Genomic DNA, 25,400 nt, shown 5'->3' on the forward strand with positions numbered 1-25,400 from the left:
AAGTTAAATAAAAATGGGTCTAAAATGTATTGAAGACTGTTTCATGTAATAGAACCTTAACACTAACTAGGATATCATTTGAGAAACACTTAAAAAAGAAAACTGCCATTGATTATTACCTTGCCATAGTCAATGACAGCAGGTCCAAAGTCTTTCCTTGTCTCAGCGTTGTCAAATGTTGCACGTGCTTTGCGGATCTGCACCAGCAAGGCCTGCCACTTAGTGAGGTCTTCACCCAGACGGTTGTAGATGTTCTCCGCTTGCATGTCCCACAAGCACTGGTACTGCAGCCAAACCTGAACAGGGAGGACAAAGAAGAGATGTACACTCGCAAAAAAACACATATACATGAACGACAAAGCTGAAAAGTAACCGATTGGAGAGGACTCTTACCTTGACATACTGCTCCACCTCACTGACAATGTCTTCCACTGCATTGTAGGCCTCCTCTAATGCTGCAGGGCCATCCGGCATCCTGGTCAGGGCATTTCTGTAGAACTTCTCCTCTTCTGACAGCTCGTAGTGGACTCCCACCTGGCGAAGAAGGACAGATTTGTTTAGATCAAATTAACAACACAATATGACAAAAACACTCATAGGTCTCTCCATATGTCAAGCTTGAAATAAAATATATCATATTTGATGTTTTGTAGATCATTTCTTTAGAAAAAGCTTGTGTATATGTTTACACACCACAGACATACTTTCTTATCACAGCTTTCTGCACTGGGATTCCCAGCCCTATCAGTACCTGGTATCTCTGGCTCTGAATTCTGGGAAGAGAAAGGATGACCATCTTCCAGGAAAACATTTCCTGGTAGAGCTTGTAGCGACAGTCTTCAATCGGAGGGTTCAGGTAGATCACCTGGTTAGTGATCCTCAGCTCATGGATCACATTCTGGTAAAAGGGAAGAATAGTTTGTTGTTAAATATAGTATGCCGTGTCCAGGTTTTATGAGAAATACATTTTATAAAACAAAACACGGCATGAGGCAACAAAGAATCACTAGTCACAATAACTACCTTGATCTTGGGCTCCCCTCCAGGTTTGTGGCTCATTTGAGGAGCCTCTGTGTCCATGTCCACATCAGCTTTGTCCTCTACCTGGCCACGGAGCACCTGGGTCCAGGCCTTAAGGCCAGCCTGCAGTCGTACTCCTAGGACACGTTCAATCTATGAAGAGAAACCAAAAATCCTGTTTGAAAACCATTCAGACCGACTCAAAAGTTTGAAAATGTTCACTGCAATGTTCAAATGCTAAACAAAATAATTCAAATATCCTTGTATAGCTTTTGGGTGCCAACCTCAATGTCGAGCTTGTTGACCCAGATGGGCAGGTTGGAGTAGGAGTGCAGATTGAGGTCGTCCACAGCCTTCTGGACTCTGTTGAGGATTTCAGAGAAGGTCTTGTTCTCGAACATGCAAGTGTCCAAAGAGCGGACCTCAAGATCGATTTTCTCCTCAATCAGCAAAAGGTCATCCACCTGGAAACATCATAAAGCAGAAGAAACCCATCAGAAGGACTGTTTGGGCCACATACACAAAAGCTTGTTTCATGCTAAAATGACAATAATGAAAGTCTGTTATGAATGTAACTATTTTAAATTGACACACTGACCTTCTCCTGGAAGTTGAAGACGGTCTCAGCCAGCCTCTGAACATAAGGATCCAGCTTGTAGGACTCCCAGACCAGAGTGATGCCTTCAGTCACGAGAACCTGAACCTCCTTCTTAAGGCCAGCCACCAGCAGGCAGATGGAGGATCTCTCCTCTACCTTCTCACAGGTGCGCTCGTAGGTGCGCACGCTCTCGATCAAAGAGATGGCGAACGGGTACAGCTGGTTGGCTTGGTGGGCTTTGTTGACGATTGCCAAAGGAACACGGAAGCTCAACCACTTGAGATTGCGGACCTCTTTGGACAAGGTGATGATCTCTGGGAGGAAGTTGACTTTAAGCTTGAGCATGTTTCCGGTGCGTCCGCGGGCTCGAGTGCTCTCAATTGTGAAGATGCGGCCGGACACACCAAGGTTACGCTGCTGCACCTGATTTACAAAGAAAAGAGTTCCAAATATTTAACAAGACAGAAAAAGAGAACACATGCAATGCGTCAGGCAATAACTACAACATGTTTAAATGAAATGAAGTCCTAGAACAGCTTCATACCTTGCGAGCCCAGTCATCAAATATCTCTTGAGTGTTGAGTTTAGCCCTGAAGCTATCTCCATCCTGCTTCAGCTTCAGCCCCTCCACGTGGTTCTCCCAGCCTTTTCCCAGAACATCCTCCACTCTCTTCATATAAGCGGTCAGCTGACGGTCGATCTGCTTGGCCCAGATGATGGAGCCAGACACAGGCGGCAGGTCTCGGACGTGGCTCATCTTGCAGGCCTGGCTCTGAGGGTACTGCACTTTGAACTTGTCATGCAGTGACTCAATGTCATCCTTCACACGCTGGATGAGCTGCGTCTGGTACTCCCGGATGGCACCACGGATGTGGGGACGCACAAAGAGAGCATTGAAGCGGGAGAAGATGCGGAACATCTCGTTGGCGTTCTTGGCTGTTCCCAGCTGATCACGCAGGCGTGCGGTGATACGGGTCTCAACGCGATCGATGCGTTCGTCATAGCGCTTCATGGCGGCTTCCCAGGCTTCCATGCCTTCCTTAGACACATCCAGACCATCGACCTCTTTGACATTCTCGTATGCCAGGTTGACCTCCTCGATGGCATTGGCGTCGGCAGCATCAAAGAGAACTCCAGCTACCTTCATATCCTGAGGCTCAACCGTCTCTCCAGGGGCATGTTGTGGCAAGGCAGAAACCTGGGGATCAAAAGGGGAAAACTAATTATTCATCAAAATCTAAAATTGGACCAGATATGATATGAATTCCTATATTGTCAGAGTAATGTTTTGTGGACTCAATTTTTTTGAAAGTCAATTTATGATTTATTTGTTTGTATCCTTCGTATGTGCAAGAAGAAACCATTACAGATGACCAAATTAAATAAATAATGTCAAGAAATGCTGGTCAGTTCAACTTGGCCATTTAAGGATCTGATGGTACTCTACCTGAGGCCTCAGCACACGGACGATGACAGCCCTCAGCTGCTCGTGCTGCCTCCTGAAGCGTCTCATGTGATCCAGACGTGACTGGAGCTTCCTGTGAGCTGGGCTCAAACGCCACACCATCTTCAGGTTCTCCTCTCTCTTTCTCTTCACGATGTCCCTCAGAAGCACCTGCAGTTTCTCATACTCATCCTCCCAGGTCTGGAAGACCTCGAAACAGGCCACCATCACCTGCACACAGAAGTTTAAAGATCATTTAGAAAGAGGCCTAATTTTTGAGTAGCTAAATTAAGAGTGTACTCTAGGGGTAAAATAGATAGGTTTTAGTTCACCAACCTTTTCAAATTCCTCATAGGCAACATGCATGAGCTTCCTGGTGCCCAACACCTTGAGGAGCTGGGAGCTCAAGTCCCTGGAGATGGCCTCTACTAGACGCAGTGCTCTCTGGATGGGGTACTTGGTGTTCCTGATCTTTTTCAAGTGAGTGAATATGGCCATCAGAGCCTGGCGGATCTTATCAAGCTCAGAAGCTGAGAGCAGGTCATTGAGTGGGAAGTCCTTCATCAGAGGATTGTAGTCATTCACTGTTTCAACAGCTTGTTTCAGACCTGTGAGAGGTAAAGACAGGTCAAACTATTATTTATACTCTATAAAAAAAGTCCGCCACAGCCAGCAAAAGAAGACATGGAAACATTTGTTTTGGCATGTTGTTACTCACCAGTGTCAGTGTCAAAGCTGACGGTAGCATGGAAACGTTTGCCGTGTTTGAGGATGTCCAGTGTGAGCAGAACCTCTGGGCTCTCTCTCTTCTCCTGGATCCTGTTGAGGGCTCTCTCCAGATTCAGCCAGAAACTGATCTCCTGTAAAGCTGTGCCTGAAGCTGGGTCGCGGTCGAGCTTTGTCACCTGACAAATAAGTGGGCGAAGGAGACAAAGAAACCCAGTCATGAGTTTAAGAAAATAAACTTTGTCCATGTACCTGTTATTTTATGAAAATTCAGATGGATGTATCAGAAAGCCTCTTACCTTTTGGATCTCCCTGATCCAGCGGTTGACTCCAGATTGCAGCTGGTTGAGAAAGGTCGGGTCCTCCACCTTGTCGCCAAAGTCAGTCACCTTGGGCTTCTCCCCACGCTCATAGAACTGCTTAGCGATGTTTGTAATGATGGGATGGATAAGCAGGCTTATCTCAGGAATCTCAATGTTCTGCTGCAGGTGGAGAAGGCCCATCTCCAGCTCTGCAATCTTTTTCTCCACTGAGGGAGCCATCTTATCCCCATCTCTGGAGGGGAATGACAGAGATGATTGCACAGATTAATTCCCCATTAATGTAACTCCACTCCTCCTTTCAGAGTTTGTGATGTAATTTAACAGATCAATGTTTTATTCAAAATAGAAAACATGCTGTGAGGATTACCTGTCTGCCTTGCCAGACTCGCGGATGTAGGACTTGAAGAAAGGAGCAACAGCATTGCTGATGAAAGAGTGGAGCGTCTCGTAGGGAGAATCCTCACTCAGGGTCAGAACTCGAACCTGGGTTGATATGGGCTTGTCTGCATCAATGACAAATGCCCTCTTGATGAAAGCCAAGCTGCGGGGGAGAAAAGTGCGATTCAGAGTAAAACATTTGGAAAAGGAGTGTTTTACAGTAAACGTATTGAGTTTATTAATTTGAGTACAGGTTTATTAATAAAGGGTGGTATAGTTAAGTTATTCCTGAGGAAATTACATACAAATGCATGGTTTAAAAAGAAGACCTTTGTTTGGGACATTTGATGCATCATTTACCTGTTGGACTTTATCCCATAGTGGATGTCAGTGCTGATGTTATAAGTGATGCACTCCTTCTCCTCCTCTCCTTCATCTCCAACATCCTCTGTGTGAAGAACAAACAACAAAAATAACTACCTTTTATATTTTTATATTTTTATATTCTAGCCCTTTACATTCTCATTTTGCTTTTAAATGCATGATTTGTCTTTCTTTTCTATAGGCCTACATATGCAATGAGCATGGTTGGAGCAATGCTGAGATCCAAGATTTTCATTGCCAATTAAGTAACTTAAGTAATTTAAGTGCCAAGGATAATAAGGAACTTGAAACTTGATTGCTCAAAGGCCAGGCTATCAAAAATACTCTGTTGCTAATTATTCAGAAGCTAAACAGTTAAGTTCATCAGTGTACAATTAGCCATGTTGCTGCAGGATGACAGTGCAATCAGATGTCCAGCCATTTACAGTATGTCCCCACCCTTCTTTAAGTGAGGTCATTGAATAAGGGAAAATAAATCACACTCTCTGCATTGCAGCAACAGTATTCTTGGTGCAAGGCTGGGGCAGTGAATCCCAGGCTGGGAATCCAAAACCTACAGGCTCAGACCCAGAGGCTGGTCATATGTGTTATCAAGGGATCAAGGTTCAGCAGCCCTCATAAAACATTAGGAAGGAAAGTGGCTCTAAAGCTCAGGATTAATTGTGCCTGGAGGGAACTGAACATACTGTGTTCATTGACTCACCCTGGTTCACATGATAGATCCCCAAGATGAGCAAACAACATGACTTGCTGTTATTACAAATGATTCATTCTCTTAGAAAGTCTAAGATTGTAAGGCTTGTCCTTTTTAAATTGGGGACTGTGTTATTATTAGTAGTGTGTCCCAGTCACCTGTCAACCACTAGCAACTGTGCGTTATCAATATCAATCATTGCTAAAATGTGAATTCAACATTGTTTACTAATTGCATTTTAAGGTTAAATAGTTTATTTGGTTTTTTTCTTTAGTGATGTCATTTGTTGTGGCACTATCCCATTTGCTGCTGTGTCACTGCAATTATTTGGTTTTATCATTTTATTTCTACAGTAGCATTGCAAAGAATATTTAACTGCGAACAAGTTAGTCAGTGTCACATTTAAAGCGAACACTGAGCACCTTCATCGTTTTTTTCATTATTAATAGCTCAGTTTTATCTTCCCCACCCAGTGTGGCGCAGTTGCCTTACACATGAACGATGTAATGGAGATAGCAAGCTAGCTTCACGTTGTTATATAGCAAATAAATAATACTATATCTCATACAGAGTTAACATAGCAAAGGTTTCGGAGGAGGAATTTAACAGCTAGGTTTACAGCACCAAAATACTACTGTCGTCATTAAACTCATGTTAGCTAGCGGTTCACATTTAGCTAAATGTACCCTTGAGTGCACTTCTTTCGACGAGGATGGTGTGAACTTGGGGGTCTGCCAGAAATTTCCTCATCTGCTCCACGGCGCTTTTCTCCTCCAGGGCGGTTTCCAGGGAGGCCGGGGCCTCGCCGCCATCTTCCAGGAGCAGCGGTACCAGCTTCCTCATGTGTTTCTGCAGCACCGATGTATCTGCGACCGTCTGAACGGCCGACACCTCCATGGTGCCGGAGTTTTCCTCCGTCCCCCCTCCGTCGGACATACTTTCAGGCGGTCAACAACGGCCAGGAGTGATGTGAAAGTGAACAAAGAATCGAGGCTGAGGGTTTGTTGCTGACAGAAGTGTCTACTGAGCTGGTCAGAGACTGACTGCCGCTGTCAAAACGCCGCAACCGTGGCCGTCAGGTTTATTTGCGCAAGGGATTGTGGTATTTGTAGTTCTTGGGATCAAAACAGTCCATGGTATTGTGTCAGACTGTGCAAGCCAAGAACTACAATACCAACAATGCATTCGATAAGTCAATGTTTCTCCCTTCTAGACAGAAAGGGGGAGGAAGGGAGTTGTCTCCAATGATGCAGCTAAAAATCGAGAAATCCTTCTTAGCTGCAATAAAACTTTTACAACACACTTACTTTGTTCACATTGTTGAACCTTTAATAATAGTATTTCTGATTTAGTGGTAATACGATGTTGTGTTTGATATTAAACGATCATAACCGCATTCTCAATTTTGTTGGGGATAGCCAGGGCCTTTTTCTGGACCTGGAAACATTCGGGGCTTAGCCCACAGTGGCGGCGCCAGAGATTTTCTTTTGGGGGTGCTGTGGGGTAGCTTGACGTTTCATAGAGGGTGTTCAAACATGTAGGGTTTCCCATTAAAGTACCGGGCGCTACAATGGAACTTTCTACTGCAACGCAACACTCCCCACACGCACACACAGGGACGTGCACAGACATTTTGGGGGGGCGGGAGCTAAAAGGAGAAAAAGGGCACTTCCCATAATCATTTATAAAAAAATGTTTTAAAACAAAAAGTTAAATATAGTTGCACATCTCTGACTTACTGACCAATTTATTTTAATACCCTCACACTCAGGCAATTATTTAAAACTCAATAGAATTCTACAAAATAATCAGTTAACACAGCGACAATGGTCTTCTTTAGTATTCACTACGCACATGAGCAGCCAACAATCAAAATTATGAAGTTACTGTTTAAGGCAGGACATTACAGGCAAAAAGATCTTTTTTTCATGTACTTGTACATTTTGGTCTATTTTGCTTCCATGTTTTCTCACACTCTAATGGAAAGAAAACTTCCAAAAAACACATAAATGGTATTCGTTGTACTACCATGGCTGAATTCATCTATAGATTTAAAGCTAATCTGCATATTTAAACATAACATTTCAGGGGAAAATACTGACTGTAAGTAAATATCTTGGGAAGTTATGAGGTGATATGTTTTTTTGTTTGTTTTTTGTTTTATCCTTTTCACCTGCATTGCCTCTGTAACTGCAGGCAAATTAGCGCATTTGAATTAAGATAAGATAATAGATAATATAGTACTTTATTAGTGTAACGCCTAATTTGCATATCAATGTGGCGAGTATGACGACGTTAATAGATACACATGTTACTGTATTCACCTTTAGTGTGTCACAATAAGACAGAGGAATTGTTTTAAAAAGACATTTTATTAAATAAATATAAACATAAAGTAAAATCTTAGAACCACATTAAGAGTTAAAACATGGGCTTGCATGCCTGTGCACCAGATACCTGAGTTAATATTCCCACAATTAACAGCACTATTGCTAAGCTAAACGTCACAGCTCTCACAAAATCAATTATAAATTATTGTCTGTATCATATGGCTTATCAAACAGTTTATGGCTTTAATATATTGTTACTGACCTAAGATGAGGAGGCAGCTCATTAATTAACGACGAAAAACCCACCCCTTTCAGCTGTTCTACTTTTAATGAAGGCTAGCTGACTTTGCATTGTTTTTTAACTTAATATCAATATATACACAACATAACCATATTGGATATCATTATGTCTTGAAGTCGCTGGGAAACTCCAGTGTCAAGGCTTGCCTCAAAAAAAGTGTCAACAGACTTGCATGCTCAGGGGGGGGGGAGGGTTACGCTCCAACTTTTGTGTGAGCATTGCACTGTACTTTAATCGACCCATTGAGTAAAAAGGGAAACATTTTGATTAAGAAGACAAACCATTGCACCCACCAGGCACTCAGTCTTCCTCAGGAAACTTGAATTTAGCATAGACAATGAGCATGACCATGGACATCAAGACGCATAATGAACCAACAACAAGGTAGGCAATGCCGAGGAACTCATTCTTTCCACCCATCCAGGACACGTTGCTGAACACCACCTTCTTTCTCCCATCGAAGCTCACAACGGGATAGTCTGGGGACAAAATGTTAAGGATATACAGAAAAAAAGGAAATGCATACAATCGACAAAGTGACATTGAGACAACATTTTCCTGTTAGAATTCAATTTATAAAACCCCTTTGAGATACTATGATTTACACAGAGGTTTTTGCACGTTTAACACATTCAGTATCAACCCATTAGACTTGCCGGGTTTTTCTTTTTTTTAGGGACTCCCATTTCACCAATATATCCAAGTCAAAATAGCAGACGCTAAACATTATTGCACTGTATAATCCATCAGAGCAATGGCTGCCTGAACGAGTAAAGAAAATACCTATAAACTTTCTCTGGTTTACATTAAAATGGTAAGCAAAATTGTACACACAACTATACATAAGTATTTAAATGTTTTAAAAGGATGTTTAACTTGGAAACACATTGCTATGGTCTGTATGAGGTATTTCAATAGGCCTTCATAGGCTTCAGGTTGACGGAAATCAATCATGAGACAATTATTTGCCTAGCACATTTACTTAGGTCAAAATATTTGACTGTTTTTTGTTTGTTGTGGTTTTCTTTTTTTTAAATCAAGGAAGTCCTGAGCCATTGTCTTAACTCTGCTCAGGGTAAAAGTGAACCACACCCAACAGGTCAAACAAGTTAGACCAAGCTGCTGCTGCTGTTGATGTAACATGACACAAAACATGGGTGAACAATGGCTCACACCTTTACTTGAAGCCTTGTAAATATGTTCACGTTGATGGAACATTGTAAAACTCCTCTAACCACATACAGTAAATTATATTGGTTAATGCATGAAACCTAATCACGAGAAGTTTAAACCAGGCTAAAACGGCTTTAAACAAGAATTAAGTGTCCTCTTTTACATACCCTTAATAATATCAGATTCCTCAGGGGATTCATTTGTTATATTCGCTGAATGAAATTGCATTAGCAAATTCTTGTTCTGTCACTGAAAGGTGACATTTTTAATAGTGATTTGTGTGATGGTTAAAATATTCAAGTTAAAAATGCCTAATTTAATCCTTGAACCCAGGACTAACAATATTGCTCTTATCTCCAAGTACCACAATCTATAGTATTCATAAAAAGGATACTGTACGCGATTGTAAGAGAGTAGTTTCCAGCTGGGAGACCCTTTGCATAGTCCCCGTCGGTGATTCGTCGATACAGCTTTCTGAAATCTGGCAGGGCGGCTCTCCTCATCCACACCAGGAAATCTTGATTGATGAAGCCGTTGTTAGCAGGGTCTGAGGTGTCCAACTGGTAAGCGGGCTTGGGCCAAAATATGGGTTTAACAGTGTCTGGAAGACAAACGTATGAATCAGCTATCATGTTTTCTTACATTATATTTTCAAATAATATTACGATTTGAACAGAATACACAGTGCGTTACAATAAAGAAAGTTATTACTGTTGAATGCATTCTTCAGAGGTGTCACACTGGGGTTTCGGAACTTGACGTTGTAGTCTGTCCACCAAGCAATCCCTTTTCCATCCAAGGGCACCAGCTGCTTTGCACCATTGACGACCCTATACAGCACGAAAGTGTCTTTAAAAAACAAAAACAATATTTAATACATCCATAATACAGTCAATAAACTTTAGACTTAATGGATTGTCCTCACATACCATTGAACATGCTGTTTGCGATTGCTCCACAGGGTACAATTGGCTTATCGTTGCTGTTATAATTATAGGGTGAACAGCTGTCACTGGGAGCCTTCAAGAGACAAAACAGTTTTTTATTCCTCAAATATTATCTAAAATCTTTCTTGGTAATTCAGACGGGCAACAGCATGGCTATATTCAATGCCAAAAATATAAACCGTTCCCATATGTTCAACCAAATTGAAATTGAGAACACATTGTTATTGTTTTTTTTAAAATTTCTTTTAACTCACGGTAAAGGCATCCAAGTCCCCAGACAGCTGTTCATCATCTCTGGACGCAGCATACTTTCTGTAATTCTGGAAGTAGTTTGACAAACCATAATAAAAGAACACGGGTCCCTGTGGAGGAAAGGGGAATCACAAAAGGACATCCATGGGTCAGTTCAATTTCATCATTGTGTGTATATGTGTGAATGTTATATTGCAAAACTCCAATACAACCTCAAAGAGACTGTCAATGGAGAAGACCAGGTTGCACACACAGTTCTTGGCATCTGAGTCTGAGCACTTGTAGCATGGTGAATCTTTTTCAATACCAGTGTAGTCGATCTGTGAAGTAAAGAACAAGAAGGGCTTTAATTAGTGATGGCTACAACACCTATCCATCCGATGTTACACCACACCTGGTTTAATTCAGTACAATATTACTTACAAATGACAAGTCGGTGAGCAGTTTACAGATTGAATGCATGTCATTTTAATACTTAACAATTCTGAAAAACCTAGATTCAGCTTGTGGTTTGTTCACATCTACCATCTGCATGTGTAACTTTGTCTTATACTTCCTGTCTTCTTGCTGATGATATAAGCATGCAAACTAACTTATTTAGGTCATACCTCCAAAACCGTGATGCTTCTTGAAGTGACAAAGAGAGCAACACCAATGCCAATGAATGCCAGGCCGATGAGGACAAACCCTGGGATGACAATGCCAGCGGAGAGCATGGGCTGCCATGCAGGAAGCCTCTGCTGGGTGAAGGCTGTGTTGTCAGGCCGGTTGGCTATTTCCTTTTCTTCCTTCACCATTTTTGATTCTGTTGGGTAGATTTTCAAAAACAGCTCAACAACTTGTGAATGTTTGTACAAGGCCTTCATGGTATCATACTCTTAGTATAATACAATGGCCATGGCAAACATAAGAAACACTCCCTGTAAAGTCTACATGAATGAGCCACTATTTTACCTGTCCTGACAGAGACTTACAGATTTCACACAGCAATTATATAGCGTATTTACTAAAATAGCACACCCCACCCCGAAAGGCGCTTCATATCACACAGAAAAATCTTGAATTTTAACTCCCAACCATCTCCTTTCAACAACACAGTGAGCTGCCGCAAGCAACACAGAGACAGACTTTTCGCTCACTTTAAAACTCATAGTGATAGTAAAATTCACACACAAACACATACCGATTTACTTGAGGATTTAAAGTATTACTTACATTCAGTCGGCTCAAAATGGTGCAACAAAGGAGTCAACAAAAAGTCGGAATGCCTTCTCGTATAGGCGCGACACAAGCTCACCTTTACCTGTTTAGCCCCGCCCCCGCCCCCCTGCCCATCCTGTTCTTCTTCCAGAATGACGTCAGTTTGTGTGCAGAGCTTCTTTTTGTTATTTTACATTAACGGAAGACAAATGGGGCAAACAAATCCCAATTTGCCACAAAAAACTTTAAAAAAACGTTTGTTTTACTTTCATACCAAAAATAAATTGAATTATGTTTTTTTGGCATGTTTATACTAAAGTAGATCCAATGCAGCAGTTTTAAGTGTTAAATACCCGCCTACTTATTGATGGACGTTTGTTTTGACCAATCATTTTGTAGGGAGGTATTGGGTAACGTTTTCAGTCGACCAATCACGGAAGAATTCATTGAAAGGAGACCTACTACTCTGCCGTCTTTGTGTTGACATTTTCGGAGGACTGAGAGGTAATATTAATAATTTCAATATGTATTGCTTACCTTTACGTTAAAAGCAACGATGGTGCATGGTGAAAGGAAGTCTGCCTACCGATTCGTTCAGTTAATAAACGCAAATCTCATTAAAAGCGAAGCCGGCGCTTTGTTTTTCACTAGGTCGCACCTGCTACTGTGCCAGTAGTGCAGCTAGCAATGTCTCATTGTTAGCGGCGTTAGCTAACATGGCATGGTCTCGCAATATAGATGTGAAAAGAAAATCAGTAAGAATTGACCAAATCCATGTTTGCAGTACAGCCCTTGGTGGAATCCCATAAAAATAAATGTAATCTGTTATTGATCTGTCTTGTATACTAGTCCCTGTCTAGAACAAAACTACCGTTAGCCAACGCTAGCTAACGTTAATAGCCTTAGCTAGCATTCTGTTGCTAGCTTTGCAGTTGACTTGCTAGCTAACAAAGTCAATTTGACCAGGACTGATATCCAGCAACTACAAACGCTCTCGGCACAGGATGACTGTCCTTTTCAAGTTACTAATAAAACACCGGGTTCATTACGCATTCAGCGTTTTAAAGCAGTGAGCTACTCCTTTTATCTGATGGTCTGGTTCAGATGATATTTGCTAACACATTTTCAAACAGGTATCGCTTGATTTCAATGTGATGTGAAAGACCAACATTTGTTGTAAAGTTGGTCCTGTTCGTAACCATATTTCTGGTTCTGTCTTCATTTCTTTTTAGTGTTTGAATGGATATTACCAGGTGCCCGGAGAAATGGGTAAAACAGGAAAAGGTTATTATTACCATGGAGCCCTCATTTCATAAATCATGACATTCATACACCGACGTATCTGTAGCTGACGTATCTTTAAACATCTAGTGATGCAAACGTGCCATTTTTGGGGAAAGCATCTCCCAAAGCCAAGGAGTATTTGGTGGTGGTTAGCCTTTTGTTGCAGGTGTATTCACTGCCCCGCAAAGCAAGTCACCAGTAGACTTATGGGCTGTAAACAATGTTTAGTGAGTTAATTTATGTGAAAACCACTAGTAAGTCAGTGAAATTACCATTTCGTAGGCTTTCACTCACATTTTGGAATGCTTAAAAGGTTCTTTTTTTATTTATTTTTGCCAGCACTCAAAGCCTACACTTCATCATTTTCATCTTTTTATGAATAATAGTTTGACGTCTTTTTATTTTATATATTTTTGGAAAATTCAAATAAACCCTATCCCTTCACAAACATGTGTGCTGTTGTTTGTTCCATTATGTTTTTTTCCCTCAAAATTTGGTTCCCTCTTTCTTCAGGAGAGGCCTCCAACATCGTCTATGATGCTGTCTAGCAAGAAGTCAGATGCTGGCTCCTCTTCCTCTTCCACATCGTCTTCGGCAGGAGCTGCGGGAGCAGCGGGAGCGGAAAGGGTCGGCGTTGCTGATGCCCAGACTGGTCCATCTGTCTCTGCGGCAGGCCCTATGGATGTAAAGAAAAAGGAAAGGTCCTCCCCTAGTGGGGAGTCTGGAGGAGCCCCTGTGCCTCACCAAGCAGGCCCCGGGGGGGCAGAGCAAGACGCAGCTGAAGTTCGCAGAACGAGTCGTCGCAAGCGAGCAAAAGTAAATATCTAAGGGTTCTCCTTCCTCCATACTGCCAAAACTGATGATGGTGAAAAATGACAATGAAAAAAATAAATAAAAGGGTATTTTATGGCAGTGACAAATTCATGATATTGTATGATCATTTGTTTGCTTTAAACATTACGTGCCATATTGCTATCTACCTAACGTCACAAGTTCCTACTTTCTATATGTACCCCAGTGGAAATGCACAACAGGTCATTTCTCATAATCTCGCTTTTGAAAATCATTTATGCACTCAAACTTTTTAATTCTTGATCGTTTTTTTTTACTTGATTATTTATTTATTGTGATGCTATGAAGTATTTACCATGTATATTGGAATGATCCACATCCAGGCTCCCGGGTGTATCTGTGTGCTTTATTCCTGTATGTTCCTGCCTGTGTACATGACATAAGATTCTCATAACCAATTGCCACTTGCAGGATTAATAAAGTTGTTGATTGATTGATAATCTAATCGGTGTGATATTAATAGTGAATTGTACTTATAACCAGAAAGCTTTTGGAGTGATGTGGGAGCTCACCAACCAATCCATAGCAAAGCCGGTTTTAATGTTGCTTTTATTGTGCCTAACGTAGCAAGTGGAATACCGTGAGATGGACGAAAGCCTGGCCAATCTGTCGGAAGACGAATATTACTCAGAGGAAGAGAGGAATGCCAAGGCAGAGAAAGAGAGGAAGCAAGTAATCCCTCCACCACCTCCACCACCAGAGGAGGAGAATGACAGTGAACCAGAGGAGCCATCTGGTGAGTCTTCAATCTGATGCATCATATCAAAGCAGTGGCATAAAACAGGAAAGAAACTAAATGTAACAGGCTTTGTTTTTCACAGTCTGATAATTGCCTAGTTTTGGACTTAATGTAGCAGTTCACCGCATATTATATCTCCATATTTTGGTCCTAAATGAATCCTTAATGATGTTAATAGTATGGTTATATGTATTTTCTTGTTAAGGTGTAGAAGGGGCTGCTTTCCAGAGCCGTCTTCCTCATGACCGTATGACATCCCAGGAGGCAGCCTGCTTCCCTGACATAATCAGCGGACCCCAGCAGACTCAGAAGGTCTTCCTCTTCATCCGCAACCGAACGGTAAGCGCTGGGATAAACCATGGATAAAGGCATGACTAAAAAAAGAAGGACTATGTTATTATGGTTTTAAACCTATGTACTACTTTTTCTTAATTCATCTTAACTTCAAACAGCTCCAACTGTGGCTGGACAACCCTAAAATCCAGCTGACCTTTGAGGCCACTGCACAACAGCTTGAGGCTCCGTACAACAGTGAGTCATTTATATTGTAATTGAATTGTAACTTTTATTTCTCTTTCGTTTTGTAAGAATATTTTTTGTTACACATAAATTGAGATTTGATGAGATTTTCTTTCCTTTCAGGTGATGCTGTGCTGGTCCACAGGATACACAGCTACTTAGAACGGCATGGTCTCGTTAACTTTGGCATTTACAAGAGGGTCAAGCCATTACCCAGTAAGTTCACTCTTGTAAACTAAATCCTTCAGAGACATTGACCTGGGAATGGTCAGTAGTGTAAGAATACCCTCTTAATGTACTCCCTGCTTGTTGTTGCAGCTAAGAAGACCGGGAAGGTTATAGTCATTGGTGGAGGTGTGTCTGGCCTCGCTGCAGCCAGGCAGCTGCAGAGCTTCGGGATGGACGTTACAGTACTGGAGGCCAGGGTAGGTCACCAACAGGGTTTCTATCAATGTTTTATTTCAGGTATTAGGTGGTTTTGTAACATCTTCTTAACAAGCTTTGGTATACATCTTTCAATCATTGTAAAGCATTTACTGTATTTTCGCAATTGATCGCATTGTAAGATTGGTGCATAACAAATAAAAATGGTTTTAACAAGTTGAGTGACCTTTTACTATCCTCGCTTTTTCCTTGCAGGACCGTGTTGGAGGCAGAGTGGCAACATTTAGGAAGGGCAATTATGTCGCTGATCTGGGGGCCATGGTGGTGACAGGGCTGGGTAAGATTCTGATATTCTTTTAATTAATACAGAAGTCAATCACAACAGTAACATGCCAAAACTTCCTTCAAATCTAAACAATGACTGTCAAGCTACATTTCTAAGGAAGTCCTTGGTCTAGATTGGCAGTCAGAAAAAGTCCCTGATAGTAAGTTAAATACAAATAAATAATAAAGGATGTTTACCTTGCATTAAAAGTAAGCTGGTCATTAATTTTCTTATTTTTTACTTTTCCTATAAATCTTCATTATCTAGTGACATATTATTCATGCAAAATAAGAAGCAGTTGCATATTCCTCAAATGCAATGCAACAGTTACTGTCACCTACCTGTAGAGGGTGACATTGTCCATGTTTACGTTGTGTCTATGTCAACTGTGTGCTTGTGTGCTTGTTCAGGAGGGAACCCCATGGCAGTGATCAGCAAGCAGGTGAACATGGAGCTGGCCAAGATCAAACAGAAGTGTCCACTGTATGAAGCAAATGGCCAGGCTGTGAGTATAACAACATTTATGTATCAGTTCCATTACACAGCAACAGCAAAGCTCTTCTGCAGGCTCTCACACTAAGTAGAATCCAGGGATACCTCCTTAGGGGCTAAATATGAACAGACATTGCAAAAATACTTAATTTTCTGAAAAAAAATGTCTACTTACGACATTGTAGCCATGTAACAGCTAACCACTGGCTTTAGCTGCATTATACATGGTTAACCAGGACCTTGTGTTGTCTACTTCCTTTAAGAGAAGATGTTTACTTATGCACAGTTGTTTCCTCTCGGGATATGAATGCTCTGTGTTTGGGTTTATAGCTATTCTCTTAAGCCCTGTCCTGAGGCAGGGATCTGGCTTTACACGAGCCACAAACACACAAAGAATGATGCGCTCATTTTACCGCTTACCCTTGCGTGTCATCAACCACAGCTTCAGTCCCTGTAAGAGCAGACACCAGATATTGCCTAATGCCATTACATTGAAAATATTCCCCTCACATTTGTGTTCTGTCTGTCAAATGGCAGCCACAGTAGTAGGATGTTTAGGTTCATGTTTGGGGCAAATCCATTGAAGTGGGGACTAGCCGGCAGGGCTCTTGAAGCATCAACATCATGTGTAACTGGTTTCCTCCTCCGCAGGAAAAGGCAAATTAAATGTTCATGTTTTACTTTTGTGCAAACCCGTTCAAGGTTAAACTGTTGTTTACTGAATATGTTCTCTCTCCCCTCTTCCCTCCTCAACCTCTTCCATGGTAATCCTTTGGTGAACTATTCAAGGGTGAACGATGCACAAGTGTAAGTATTGGTCTATTAACATAACACATTTATCACACATTCAAAATGACACGTTGAATTATAGTGATGTATAAATGCCATATCAATATCATTTTTCTTAAAGTTTATTTGAATCTGGCATGGTTTTCCTTCTGTTCCTTTGTTTATTCATTACTGCTGTCATTAGCGTGACTGATGGATTGTTGTGTGATTATGTGTGTGTCCAGGTGCCAAAAGAGAAGGATGAGATGGTGGAGCAGGAGTTCAACAGGTTGCTGGAGGCCACCTCCTTCCTCAGCCACCAGCTGGACTTTAACTTCCTCAACAACAAGCCTGTTTCTTTGGGACAAGCCTTGGAGGTGGTCATCCAGTGAGTATGGTGTTCACTACATGAGCTCACACAGGAGATAGTGATGGGTTTATCCTGTACACGTGTACCCAAGGAGGACGTTTATACCAATACACAAAAACACTCCAAATGCTAATCTCGTGTGTGTTTGCAGGCTGCAGGAGAAGCATGTCAAAGATGAGCAGATAGAACACTGGAAGAAGATCGTAAAGACTCAGGAAGATCTTCGGGATCAGCTAAACAAGGTGAGCACACGTCCTTGTGTGAGGCTGCAGGAGTCCTAAATACATTTCGTAGTAAAGAGGGGAGAAAAAAAGACAATATTCTAATTTTGGGTAAACGGCTATGAGTAGTTTCCATCTTTTTCAACTTGAAAATAAAGTTTTCTTTAATCCAACTTAAAGGGAAATCTTCTAAAGTGGTGAATGACTTTATATTTCCATTGTTTTGTCATTAAGGGATTAAAGGGACTACATTTCACTGTCCAAATGTAATTGCTGTTTACTTTTGGCAAACATCTGTTGGCTGTTATGTCAGCTATGCTTGCGGGATTGATTTGCTGATAAAGCTTAAAGACAGTATGCACTTTTTGTAAATTGCTGCTGACCGTCCTAAAATGCCATTATGAGGAAAAGCAGGCTCATTACTGAGCACATACATATCTTTATCTGCGTCGTCTTCTCATGGCTTTCTTCCCCTCCGTCTCTTTTCTTTGCTCTCCTTTTTAGATGGTGATCACTAAGGACCGGGTGAAGGAGCTCCATCAGCAGCATAAAGAGGCCAGCGACGTCAAACCCCCCAGAGATATCACAGCTGAGTTCCTGGTGAAGAGCAAGAACCGTGACCTCACCGCAAACTGCAAAGTAAGCTCAAAGACTGTTGCAGAAAGAGAAATGTAAACATTAAAGATTCTATAAAAAAAAAAAAGGTACAATGAAGATCAAAGACCACCTTACATCTTAACACATATTTAAAAGCTGTAGGAGGTTATACAGACTTGTTGTCCAGAACACAGTTCTATGTGATGTTTTCATCACTTTCAGATTGATATTAGGCTGAAAAACATAAAGGAAATGTAGTTTACATCTTATTGAACTGTATTTCTGGTTTTCATAACTTTCCTTTGGCATAGTTTAAACTACTTTGAAGCAATATTTGATTCGATGAGGAACAATTTTTAAGTGTACCTGTAGGCCCAGTGGTCAACCACCACAATATCCAACACAGAAGCGTTGAATTTGTTCCGAAGATCAACTCTTTTGAAGCAGCATTATAATGTGATGGATGTTTTATGGGCTTCTAGGTCAGGGTGGATGCCTTGCTGAATTGTAATGCCTTGCTCTCTAAGTAAACCAGACAGGCTGTGTTTAAGTGGTTTAATGCCTCGGTAGGACGTATTATTAGAGTGAGCGCTGCTGTTTTATTTTTGCTTCAGATAAATCACCTCCACCAATGATACATGTGTGTTTTTAGAGGGAGGTTTTAGTTGGTTTAAACACAGCTGGTGTCTGAGCTGAATTAGTCTGCGACCCATCCGCTGTGTGAGAAACCACTTCAAGTCTTTGAATCACATGTCTGCGGATGTACACACAGACACACACTTTCAACGAGACAGAATGAGCCCTTTTAAGGGTGTGTGTGCTTAAGACATGCATGGCTACACCATATAACAAGATTTAAGGGTGGGTCAGAATGCTTTTGCTGCGCATACTTTCCAGTAGTCTTGCCCTTTGTAATATTTTCCCATGTCAGCTCTCTGGCTTGTAGACGTCATAAAGACGTAAAATGTTTTAGAGTGGACTCAGTGGGGATGGGGCCTGGCGTTGTAGGTGGTATTACCAGAATTGACTATAGTTTGTATTGTGGCGAAGTGATGAACAGGTTGAGTCAGCCCTCAGTAAAAACAGCTTCTCCTTTCTACATGACCTTAACCCTCTGGGTGTGTACATACTGCACATACACGCAATGCACGCAGCACACGTTCACATAGTTAAAGTTCTCACCAGCTCCTGACGTCTGATTCAGTGTCAGGCGAAATTACATTTTTTTTAAAGGATTGAAATAATTTCAAGTGTATAATAATACAAAAATATTAGCATAGTAGTAATATTGTAACATTCAAATCAGTTTGAGTTGAAAATTGACAAGAAGTTGACACAATATACCAGACAATTGATTAAAGTTTTTTTTTTCTCAATTTATTTTTTAATGATTTTTTATGTCCTTAGTTTTCATTGGAATTTAAAGGTGACCTATCATGCAAAATGCACTTTTGTACGTCTTTTATACATGAATATGTGTCCCCGGTGTTCCAGGGAACTCACCAAGTGTCAGAAAACACAACTCTATTTTCCTCCATACCCAAATCTGTTAAAAAAGGGGCTGCAACGGATCTGATACAGACTGATCCAGATTTGAACAGTTCTGTGACGTCACAGAAGTGGCGCTACGGCTATTGGGCCAACTCCACCAATCAGGAGGAGACAGCCACGGACATTGCCTTTCAAAAGCGCTGGAGACGCTGTAGTACATATGCCAGGCCTGTAGATGGTGCTGTTCTCACAGAATCAGCCCATGCAAAGACAGTGTTAAATTGAGAGAAATGAGGAATGGCTAAAATGCATGATCTGTTTGGTATTTTGAAAAATAAAATGTATAAATATGCCTTATATAGGTATGGTCCTACACTATATTATTCAAATATAGCATGATAGGTCCACTTTAATGTGGAAAATCATATTTCAAGCATCAATGCTACATAGATGTTTGTTTTATATCCGGCTGTGTGTTCTGTCCCTGTGTAGGAGTACGATGAGTTGGTGGAGACGCAGGTGAAGCTGGAGGAGAAGCTGCAGGAGCTCGAGGCCAATCCACCCAGGTAACAAATGCTCCTGAAGTTTCAGCATAATCTCCCGAGCTGCTACTCCTCCTCTTTTTATTTGGTATCATATGAAAATGAATGACACCATTTCTGAAATGGATCTTTTCTGTATTTGTTTACTCCTCTTTTCCCTTGCATGCAAACACTATTTTGATTAATGGTTAAATCACACTCTTATTTGGTCACAATGTATTAGATAGAAGACTTTATACAAGTTATAAAAATGTACTTAATTGTTATTCATATTTTAAATAATGACATCCTACACTCACAACTATGCTATGCTAAGTGGCTATGTGAAAAGAGCATTGCCTTTTGCCCTGAAGTGAAAATAGTCTTAATGGTTATGGAAGAGAATTGTTTGTTGGAGCCCTGCAGCCCTTAGCAACAGATGTTTATTTGTGTATCTCCTTTAGGAATTTGCATTTTTGTTGTTGTTTCAAGGTAATGCTATGTGTCCCAGTATGTGTTCTTACGTTTGCACCACTTAAAGTTAAGCTCTTTCATTGTGTGCATGATTGAACCTGTCCCTCTGAAGTGTGATTAGCTGTCAGAATATCTCAACGTGTTTCTTTGCTTTCTTTTTTTTCCCACAGTGATGTTTACCTGTCATCCAGGGATCGGCAGATCCTAGACTGGCACTTTGCCAACTTGGAGTTTGCCAACGCTACACCCCTCTCCACCCTTTCTCTGAAGCATTGGGATCAGGTATATACATGTCCCCATTTCAAACCTAATAACTGTCCTGAAAACGGTCTTGTATTTCAATGGCCTCTTAAGTTATTGTGCTACCGGTGACAGGTACTTTTTTTCTCCACAGGATGATGACTTTGAGTTCACTGGCAGCCACCTGACTGTAAGGAATGGCTACTCTTGTGTTCCTGTGGCCCTGGCTGAGGGCTTGGACATCAAACTAAACACAGCAGTGCGGCAGGTCCGGTATACGGCCTCTGGTACGTCTTCCTCTGCCAAAATGTGGCCACAAGTTTCACGATGGATTTCATATTTGATGTATACAGTATATGGATGTGAAATGTGTGTAAAACTGTTTTTCAAATGTTCTTTCTCCAGGCTGTGAGGTGATAGCAGTCAACACACGCTCCACGACCCAGACCTTCATATACAAGTGCGACGCTGTGCTGTGCACCCTGCCTCTCGGGGTGCTGAAGCAGCAGCCCCCTGCTGTGCAGTTTGTTCCCCCTCTGCCCGAGTGGAAGACAGCTGCTATTCAGAGGATGGGCTTCGGCAACCTCAACAAGGTATGGAGCTTAGAATTTGTCAGACTGAGATCGTTTCCTTAATTTGCTTATTTTAAGCAAATTACAGCATCTCATTCTGATTTGTCGAAATTCTAAATGAGTCAAGATGTCCCTGAACAATCAATAAGTTAGTGCTAGGGATTGTAATACTTAACCCCCACACCTACTACAGGAAAATGTGTGCCAAATGTGATGTACCACATTTTGTGCAGACCAGTGCAAACTCTCAAGCCTTGTGAGTCACGCTGTTTCAGTCAGGTTTTATTTCATGTAGTGTGCTTCTGGCAGGAGTGAGCATTCTGTGCCGTAGAGTCCTCCTACTCCTCTTTCTGTTGCAGTGTCCTTATGCTAGGAACTTGACCTTGAGTGGTAGAGGAGGAAAAAAACAACAAGTATTTGGAATTGAGTAGTTTTCTGTGCCTAAGTGATGTTATCTGTGCTCAGACGTAGGATTGAGGGTGGGATGTAAGGGAGGAATTATCAATGTGTAAACGATGGGGGAGGCAATTGAAGCTGGATGGCGTGCAAATGAAAGGTGCTTTTTCCCAGTTTGTGCATAACCAGATCAGAGTGCTCATTGTGCGTCACTACTGACCCACCAGCTCTCTATCTCTGTTACTGAGCATCTCTGCAGCAGAGTGGTTCATCTCCTAATTCTACTGCAGCACAGAGGAGAATACTGCATTATTATGCAATCTGAGCTGCTAGCATGCCATCTTTCCAGCAGAGGGCGCTCTCCCATTCACACAGTATAACCATAAAGCCATGGCAGTAAGTGGAACTGACATTTACTCCACAGGACATGAAGCTTCTGATCTAAAATCAGCACTGTGATTGTTTTGTGACTCTCTTTTTGTGCTCCCTCCTGTCTGAAGGTGGTGTTGTGTTTTGACCGCGTGTTCTGGGATCCCAGTGTCAACCTGTTCGGTCATGTCGGCTCCACCACAGCAAGTCGGGGCGAACTCTTCCTCTTCTGGAACCTCTACAAAGGTGAGAAATCCCTATTTTAGTTTTACAACGTAGGGTGTTGTGGTTTTAAGATGTATTTCCTGTATATCCGGTAACCAATTGTGCCGCCTGTCTTCTCAGCCCCGATATTACTGGCTCTGATGGCTGGCGAGGCCGCTGGCATCATGGAGAACATCAGCGATGACGTGATCGTTGGACGCTGCCTGGCCATCCTCAAAGGAATATTTGGAAGCAGCGCTGTGCCACAGGTACACATGTGTGCCTCATCTATGAACAGCCTCACACTGCCTAGTATTATCAGTGCATCGCCATTACTATGACATTTGATTGTCTGTCTTTTCTTCACCTTTTACAAGTCCACATTCCAATTGTCTATTACCCAAAAGCACACTATTTGAAATAGCTGGAGGTTTTGTTCAAATCCAATTAATTATGTTTGTTGATTACAGAAGAGGAACGGAGAGTTTTATTTTGTATGATCCATCATTAGTCTTTTTTCTGGTTGCATCTCCCCATAACCAGCACCACTTTACACAGCAGGCGCATATGGAGTTGTATCCAAACCATGTGTCATTATAAATCATTTGCTTGTGGTTTCAAATCTGATAAAATCATACGCTTGGAGGCCAGTGTTGCAGCTGTTTACATGTCCCTCTAATATCATGATGGAAACTCCTAAAAAGTACCTTTTTTGTTGTTTTCTCCTCATTGCAGCCCAAGGAAACCGTGGTCACTCGTTGGCGTGCTGACCCCTGGGCCCGCGGCTCCTACTCGTACGTTGCTGCAGGTTCTTCGGGCAACGACTATGACCTCATGGCACAGCCCATCACGCCTGGCCCTGCGATACCAGGAGCCTCACAGGTGAGCACTCAAACTCCACAGAATCCATGGTCACCAAAAATGACAACTCCAAGGAACCATCCTTAAAAAGATTAAAATGCCTTTTGTTTTAATGTTTGATGACGTTTCAGCATTAAGCCTTTGTCAGAAGTAAAAAGAAAAAATGTTGGCGTTTGTTTTTAGGTCTTACAGGACTATGCTATTACAATAAAGGCATTTGAATGGTTTCAAAGAAATTGCCTTTGAGTTTTCTTGTGATTTTGGTGTTTACATTTTACACAATCCTGAGTCTTGAGTTTGTGTTTGGGTAAGAATGTCAGTTTATTGTGTGTGTGAAAGCGAAGGAGAACAGGCATCCCAGCCTGCCCACAATACTCAACCAAACCAAAGCAGAGCCGTTTCTTCTCCACACAAATGTTTTTCCCGCTGTTTTGATGTTGGCATGCTGATTGAGTCATATTTATGTGTTGGATGATGAGTTCTGGCAGTTGACTACCACAGTTTTTCCTCTGTCAACTTCGCCCGTATTTTCTTTTAATCCCTTATTACGTTAGGAACAATCCAACTTAGATCTTAATGTGTTTTTCTTTCTTTTTCCTCTCAGCCTGTTCCTCGTCTCTTCTTCTCCGGAGAGCACACGATCAGGAACTACCCCGCTACAGTTCACGGCGCCCTGCTCAGTGGGCTCCGGGAGGCCGGGCGCATCGCAGATCAGTTCCTGGGTGCCATGTACACACTTCCCCGACAGGCCACTCCCACAACAGCCAGCAACCCTCAGCAGGCTCCGCCCACTCCCAGTGTCTAAAATGTCCTCTCATAGTAACTGCCAACTCTGGACTTAAAGACCAACTTCAACAGTTAATGAGAAAAAACGAATCCAGAAACTGTGGACATTTCTGAACGTGATCCTGGAAGAACCTGACAACACTTAGCATTATTGCATTTGCTCTAGTAATAACACACAGAAATAGTTTTCTGGCTATGATGTGAAATTGATATTCCTTGTATGGAGTTTTTCAGTTTTTAACACTTATTTTGGGATGTTAGTGACTGCTGACATTTCCAGCTAAATATGGAGACAGATGTAACCTACTAAGACTGGGCTATGGTAACGGATGACTAATAAATTCCCATTTTGTTAAATAGTGATGTAATAACTAATCTATCCTAAATGTTGTGTTCCAGTCTTAAAACCCGAAGCATGGCTTTATGTTTGGAGTGATTCAGTGTATTTTATTCCATGTGGAGTTAGTCTGCAAAACCCAACATCTATTTATGTGCCCTTGTCTAAATCCTAAATGTACACACAACATTGAGCCAGATATCATATTGTAAAACAGATGACCAACCGAGTAGCACAGTCTCAGCCTCAATGCCTTGTCTTGGTTGTCTTAAAACATTGCTATGTACTGTAGCTGTACGCCTCCTAAATTTACTTTCTACCACTTAGGTTGCAGAGTGTAGTGAATATAGTTTGTATTAAAAGCTAAAAAAGAAAGATATGTTGAGAGAATAGTGAATGTTTTTGTTGCCATAGCGGTTTAAGTATTTTATTATGGCTGTTATCACTTACTTTTTTATATTGTCAGTTTTGTTATTAAAGGAAGATAAATTGGTTCTTGGTAGCTGCGCGTTTTTAATTTTTTTTTTCTTTTAAAGTTGTGTGGTTTGTATGCAGATGTTTTATGTTGCAAAATGATTCCTCTCCTATCCCCTGCAGATGTGTAGTTTCTGTACTTGCACATGCATGTTCAAAATGAACATGGCTGCTTTGACCCGCCGATGACCCTCCTTCACTGCAGACCTGGCTCCGTCCCAGGGTCTGTGGCACTGTGTGCGTGAGGGACAGATGAGGGTCCCTGGCAGCAGCTCCACATAGTGGGAGATCTGCTGAAGGAGGGGGAGATTAAAATGGTCAGCCAATGAACCATAGAGCTTCTTTCTGTGGAGT

At 41.6% G+C, this 25,400-nt stretch overlaps 3 protein-coding genes across 4 annotated transcripts in view; 1 reads left to right on the forward strand and 2 right to left on the reverse strand.

Moving 5' to 3' along the window:
- dync1h1 (dynein, cytoplasmic 1, heavy chain 1) overlaps window positions 1-6,616 on the reverse strand; it is a 28,157-nt gene extending 21,541 nt beyond the window's left edge. Inside the window, exons 1-14 of the mRNA XM_010797588.1 lie at window positions 6,254-6,616; window positions 4,850-4,937; window positions 4,479-4,652; window positions 4,088-4,343; window positions 3,781-3,967; window positions 3,399-3,670; window positions 3,066-3,293; window positions 2,163-2,816; window positions 1,619-2,041; window positions 1,305-1,484; window positions 1,024-1,173; window positions 752-898; window positions 394-534; window positions 120-296 (exon numbers count right to left, since the gene is read on the reverse strand). Of these exons, the coding sequence (XP_010795890.1) occupies window positions 120-296; window positions 394-534; window positions 752-898; window positions 1,024-1,173; window positions 1,305-1,484; window positions 1,619-2,041; window positions 2,163-2,816; window positions 3,066-3,293; window positions 3,399-3,670; window positions 3,781-3,967; window positions 4,088-4,343; window positions 4,479-4,652; window positions 4,850-4,937; window positions 6,254-6,503 (3,327 nt within the window). The 5' untranslated portion in view covers window positions 6,504-6,616. The remainder of the gene's footprint in view (window positions 1-119; window positions 297-393; window positions 535-751; window positions 899-1,023; window positions 1,174-1,304; window positions 1,485-1,618; window positions 2,042-2,162; window positions 2,817-3,065; window positions 3,294-3,398; window positions 3,671-3,780; window positions 3,968-4,087; window positions 4,344-4,478; window positions 4,653-4,849; window positions 4,938-6,253) is intronic.
- A 1,304-nt stretch (window positions 6,617-7,920) lies between these two features.
- Window positions 7,921-11,870, reverse strand: tmem30b (transmembrane protein 30B). Its single transcript, XM_010797589.1, has 8 exons — window positions 11,786-11,870; window positions 11,179-11,375; window positions 10,783-10,890; window positions 10,573-10,680; window positions 10,301-10,391; window positions 10,083-10,220; window positions 9,766-9,972; window positions 7,921-8,677 (listed from the first exon to the last, which is right to left on the reverse strand). The coding sequence occupies exons 2-8, from the start codon at window positions 11,365-11,367 to the stop codon at window positions 8,499-8,501; spliced, it is 1,020 nt and encodes a 339-aa protein (XP_010795891.1). The 5' UTR covers window positions 11,368-11,375; window positions 11,786-11,870; the 3' UTR covers window positions 7,921-8,498.
- A 335-nt stretch (window positions 11,871-12,205) lies between these two features.
- Window positions 12,206-25,067, forward strand: kdm1a (lysine (K)-specific demethylase 1a). Of its 2 annotated transcripts, XM_010797590.1 has the most exons (22): window positions 12,215-12,274; window positions 13,003-13,054; window positions 13,568-13,870; window positions 14,474-14,642; window positions 14,851-14,984; window positions 15,098-15,176; window positions 15,288-15,380; window positions 15,483-15,589; window positions 15,804-15,885; window positions 16,284-16,378; window positions 17,155-17,172; window positions 17,379-17,521; window positions 17,655-17,745; window positions 18,229-18,363; window positions 20,305-20,378; window positions 20,978-21,089; window positions 21,202-21,334; window positions 21,453-21,640; window positions 22,516-22,630; window positions 22,730-22,857; window positions 23,324-23,470; window positions 24,054-25,067. In XM_010797590.1, the coding sequence occupies exons 2-22, from the start codon at window positions 13,010-13,012 to the stop codon at window positions 24,252-24,254; spliced, it is 2,592 nt and encodes an 863-aa protein (XP_010795892.1). In that variant the 5' UTR covers window positions 12,215-12,274; window positions 13,003-13,009; the 3' UTR covers window positions 24,255-25,067. The 2 variants fall into 2 exon arrangements, with proteins under 2 accessions (XP_010795893.1, XP_010795892.1); XM_010797591.1 differs by lacking the exon at window positions 13,003-13,054 and having other exon boundaries at window positions 12,206-12,274.
- The last annotated feature ends 333 nt before the right edge of the window (window positions 25,068-25,400 follow it).

Source organism: Notothenia coriiceps, unplaced genomic scaffold (assembly GCF_000735185.1).
Source record: "Notothenia coriiceps isolate Sejong01 unplaced genomic scaffold, NC01 NC01_scaffold00038201, whole genome shotgun sequence".
In the NCBI taxonomy this organism is placed as follows: domain Eukaryota; kingdom Metazoa; phylum Chordata; class Actinopteri; order Perciformes; family Nototheniidae; genus Notothenia; species Notothenia coriiceps.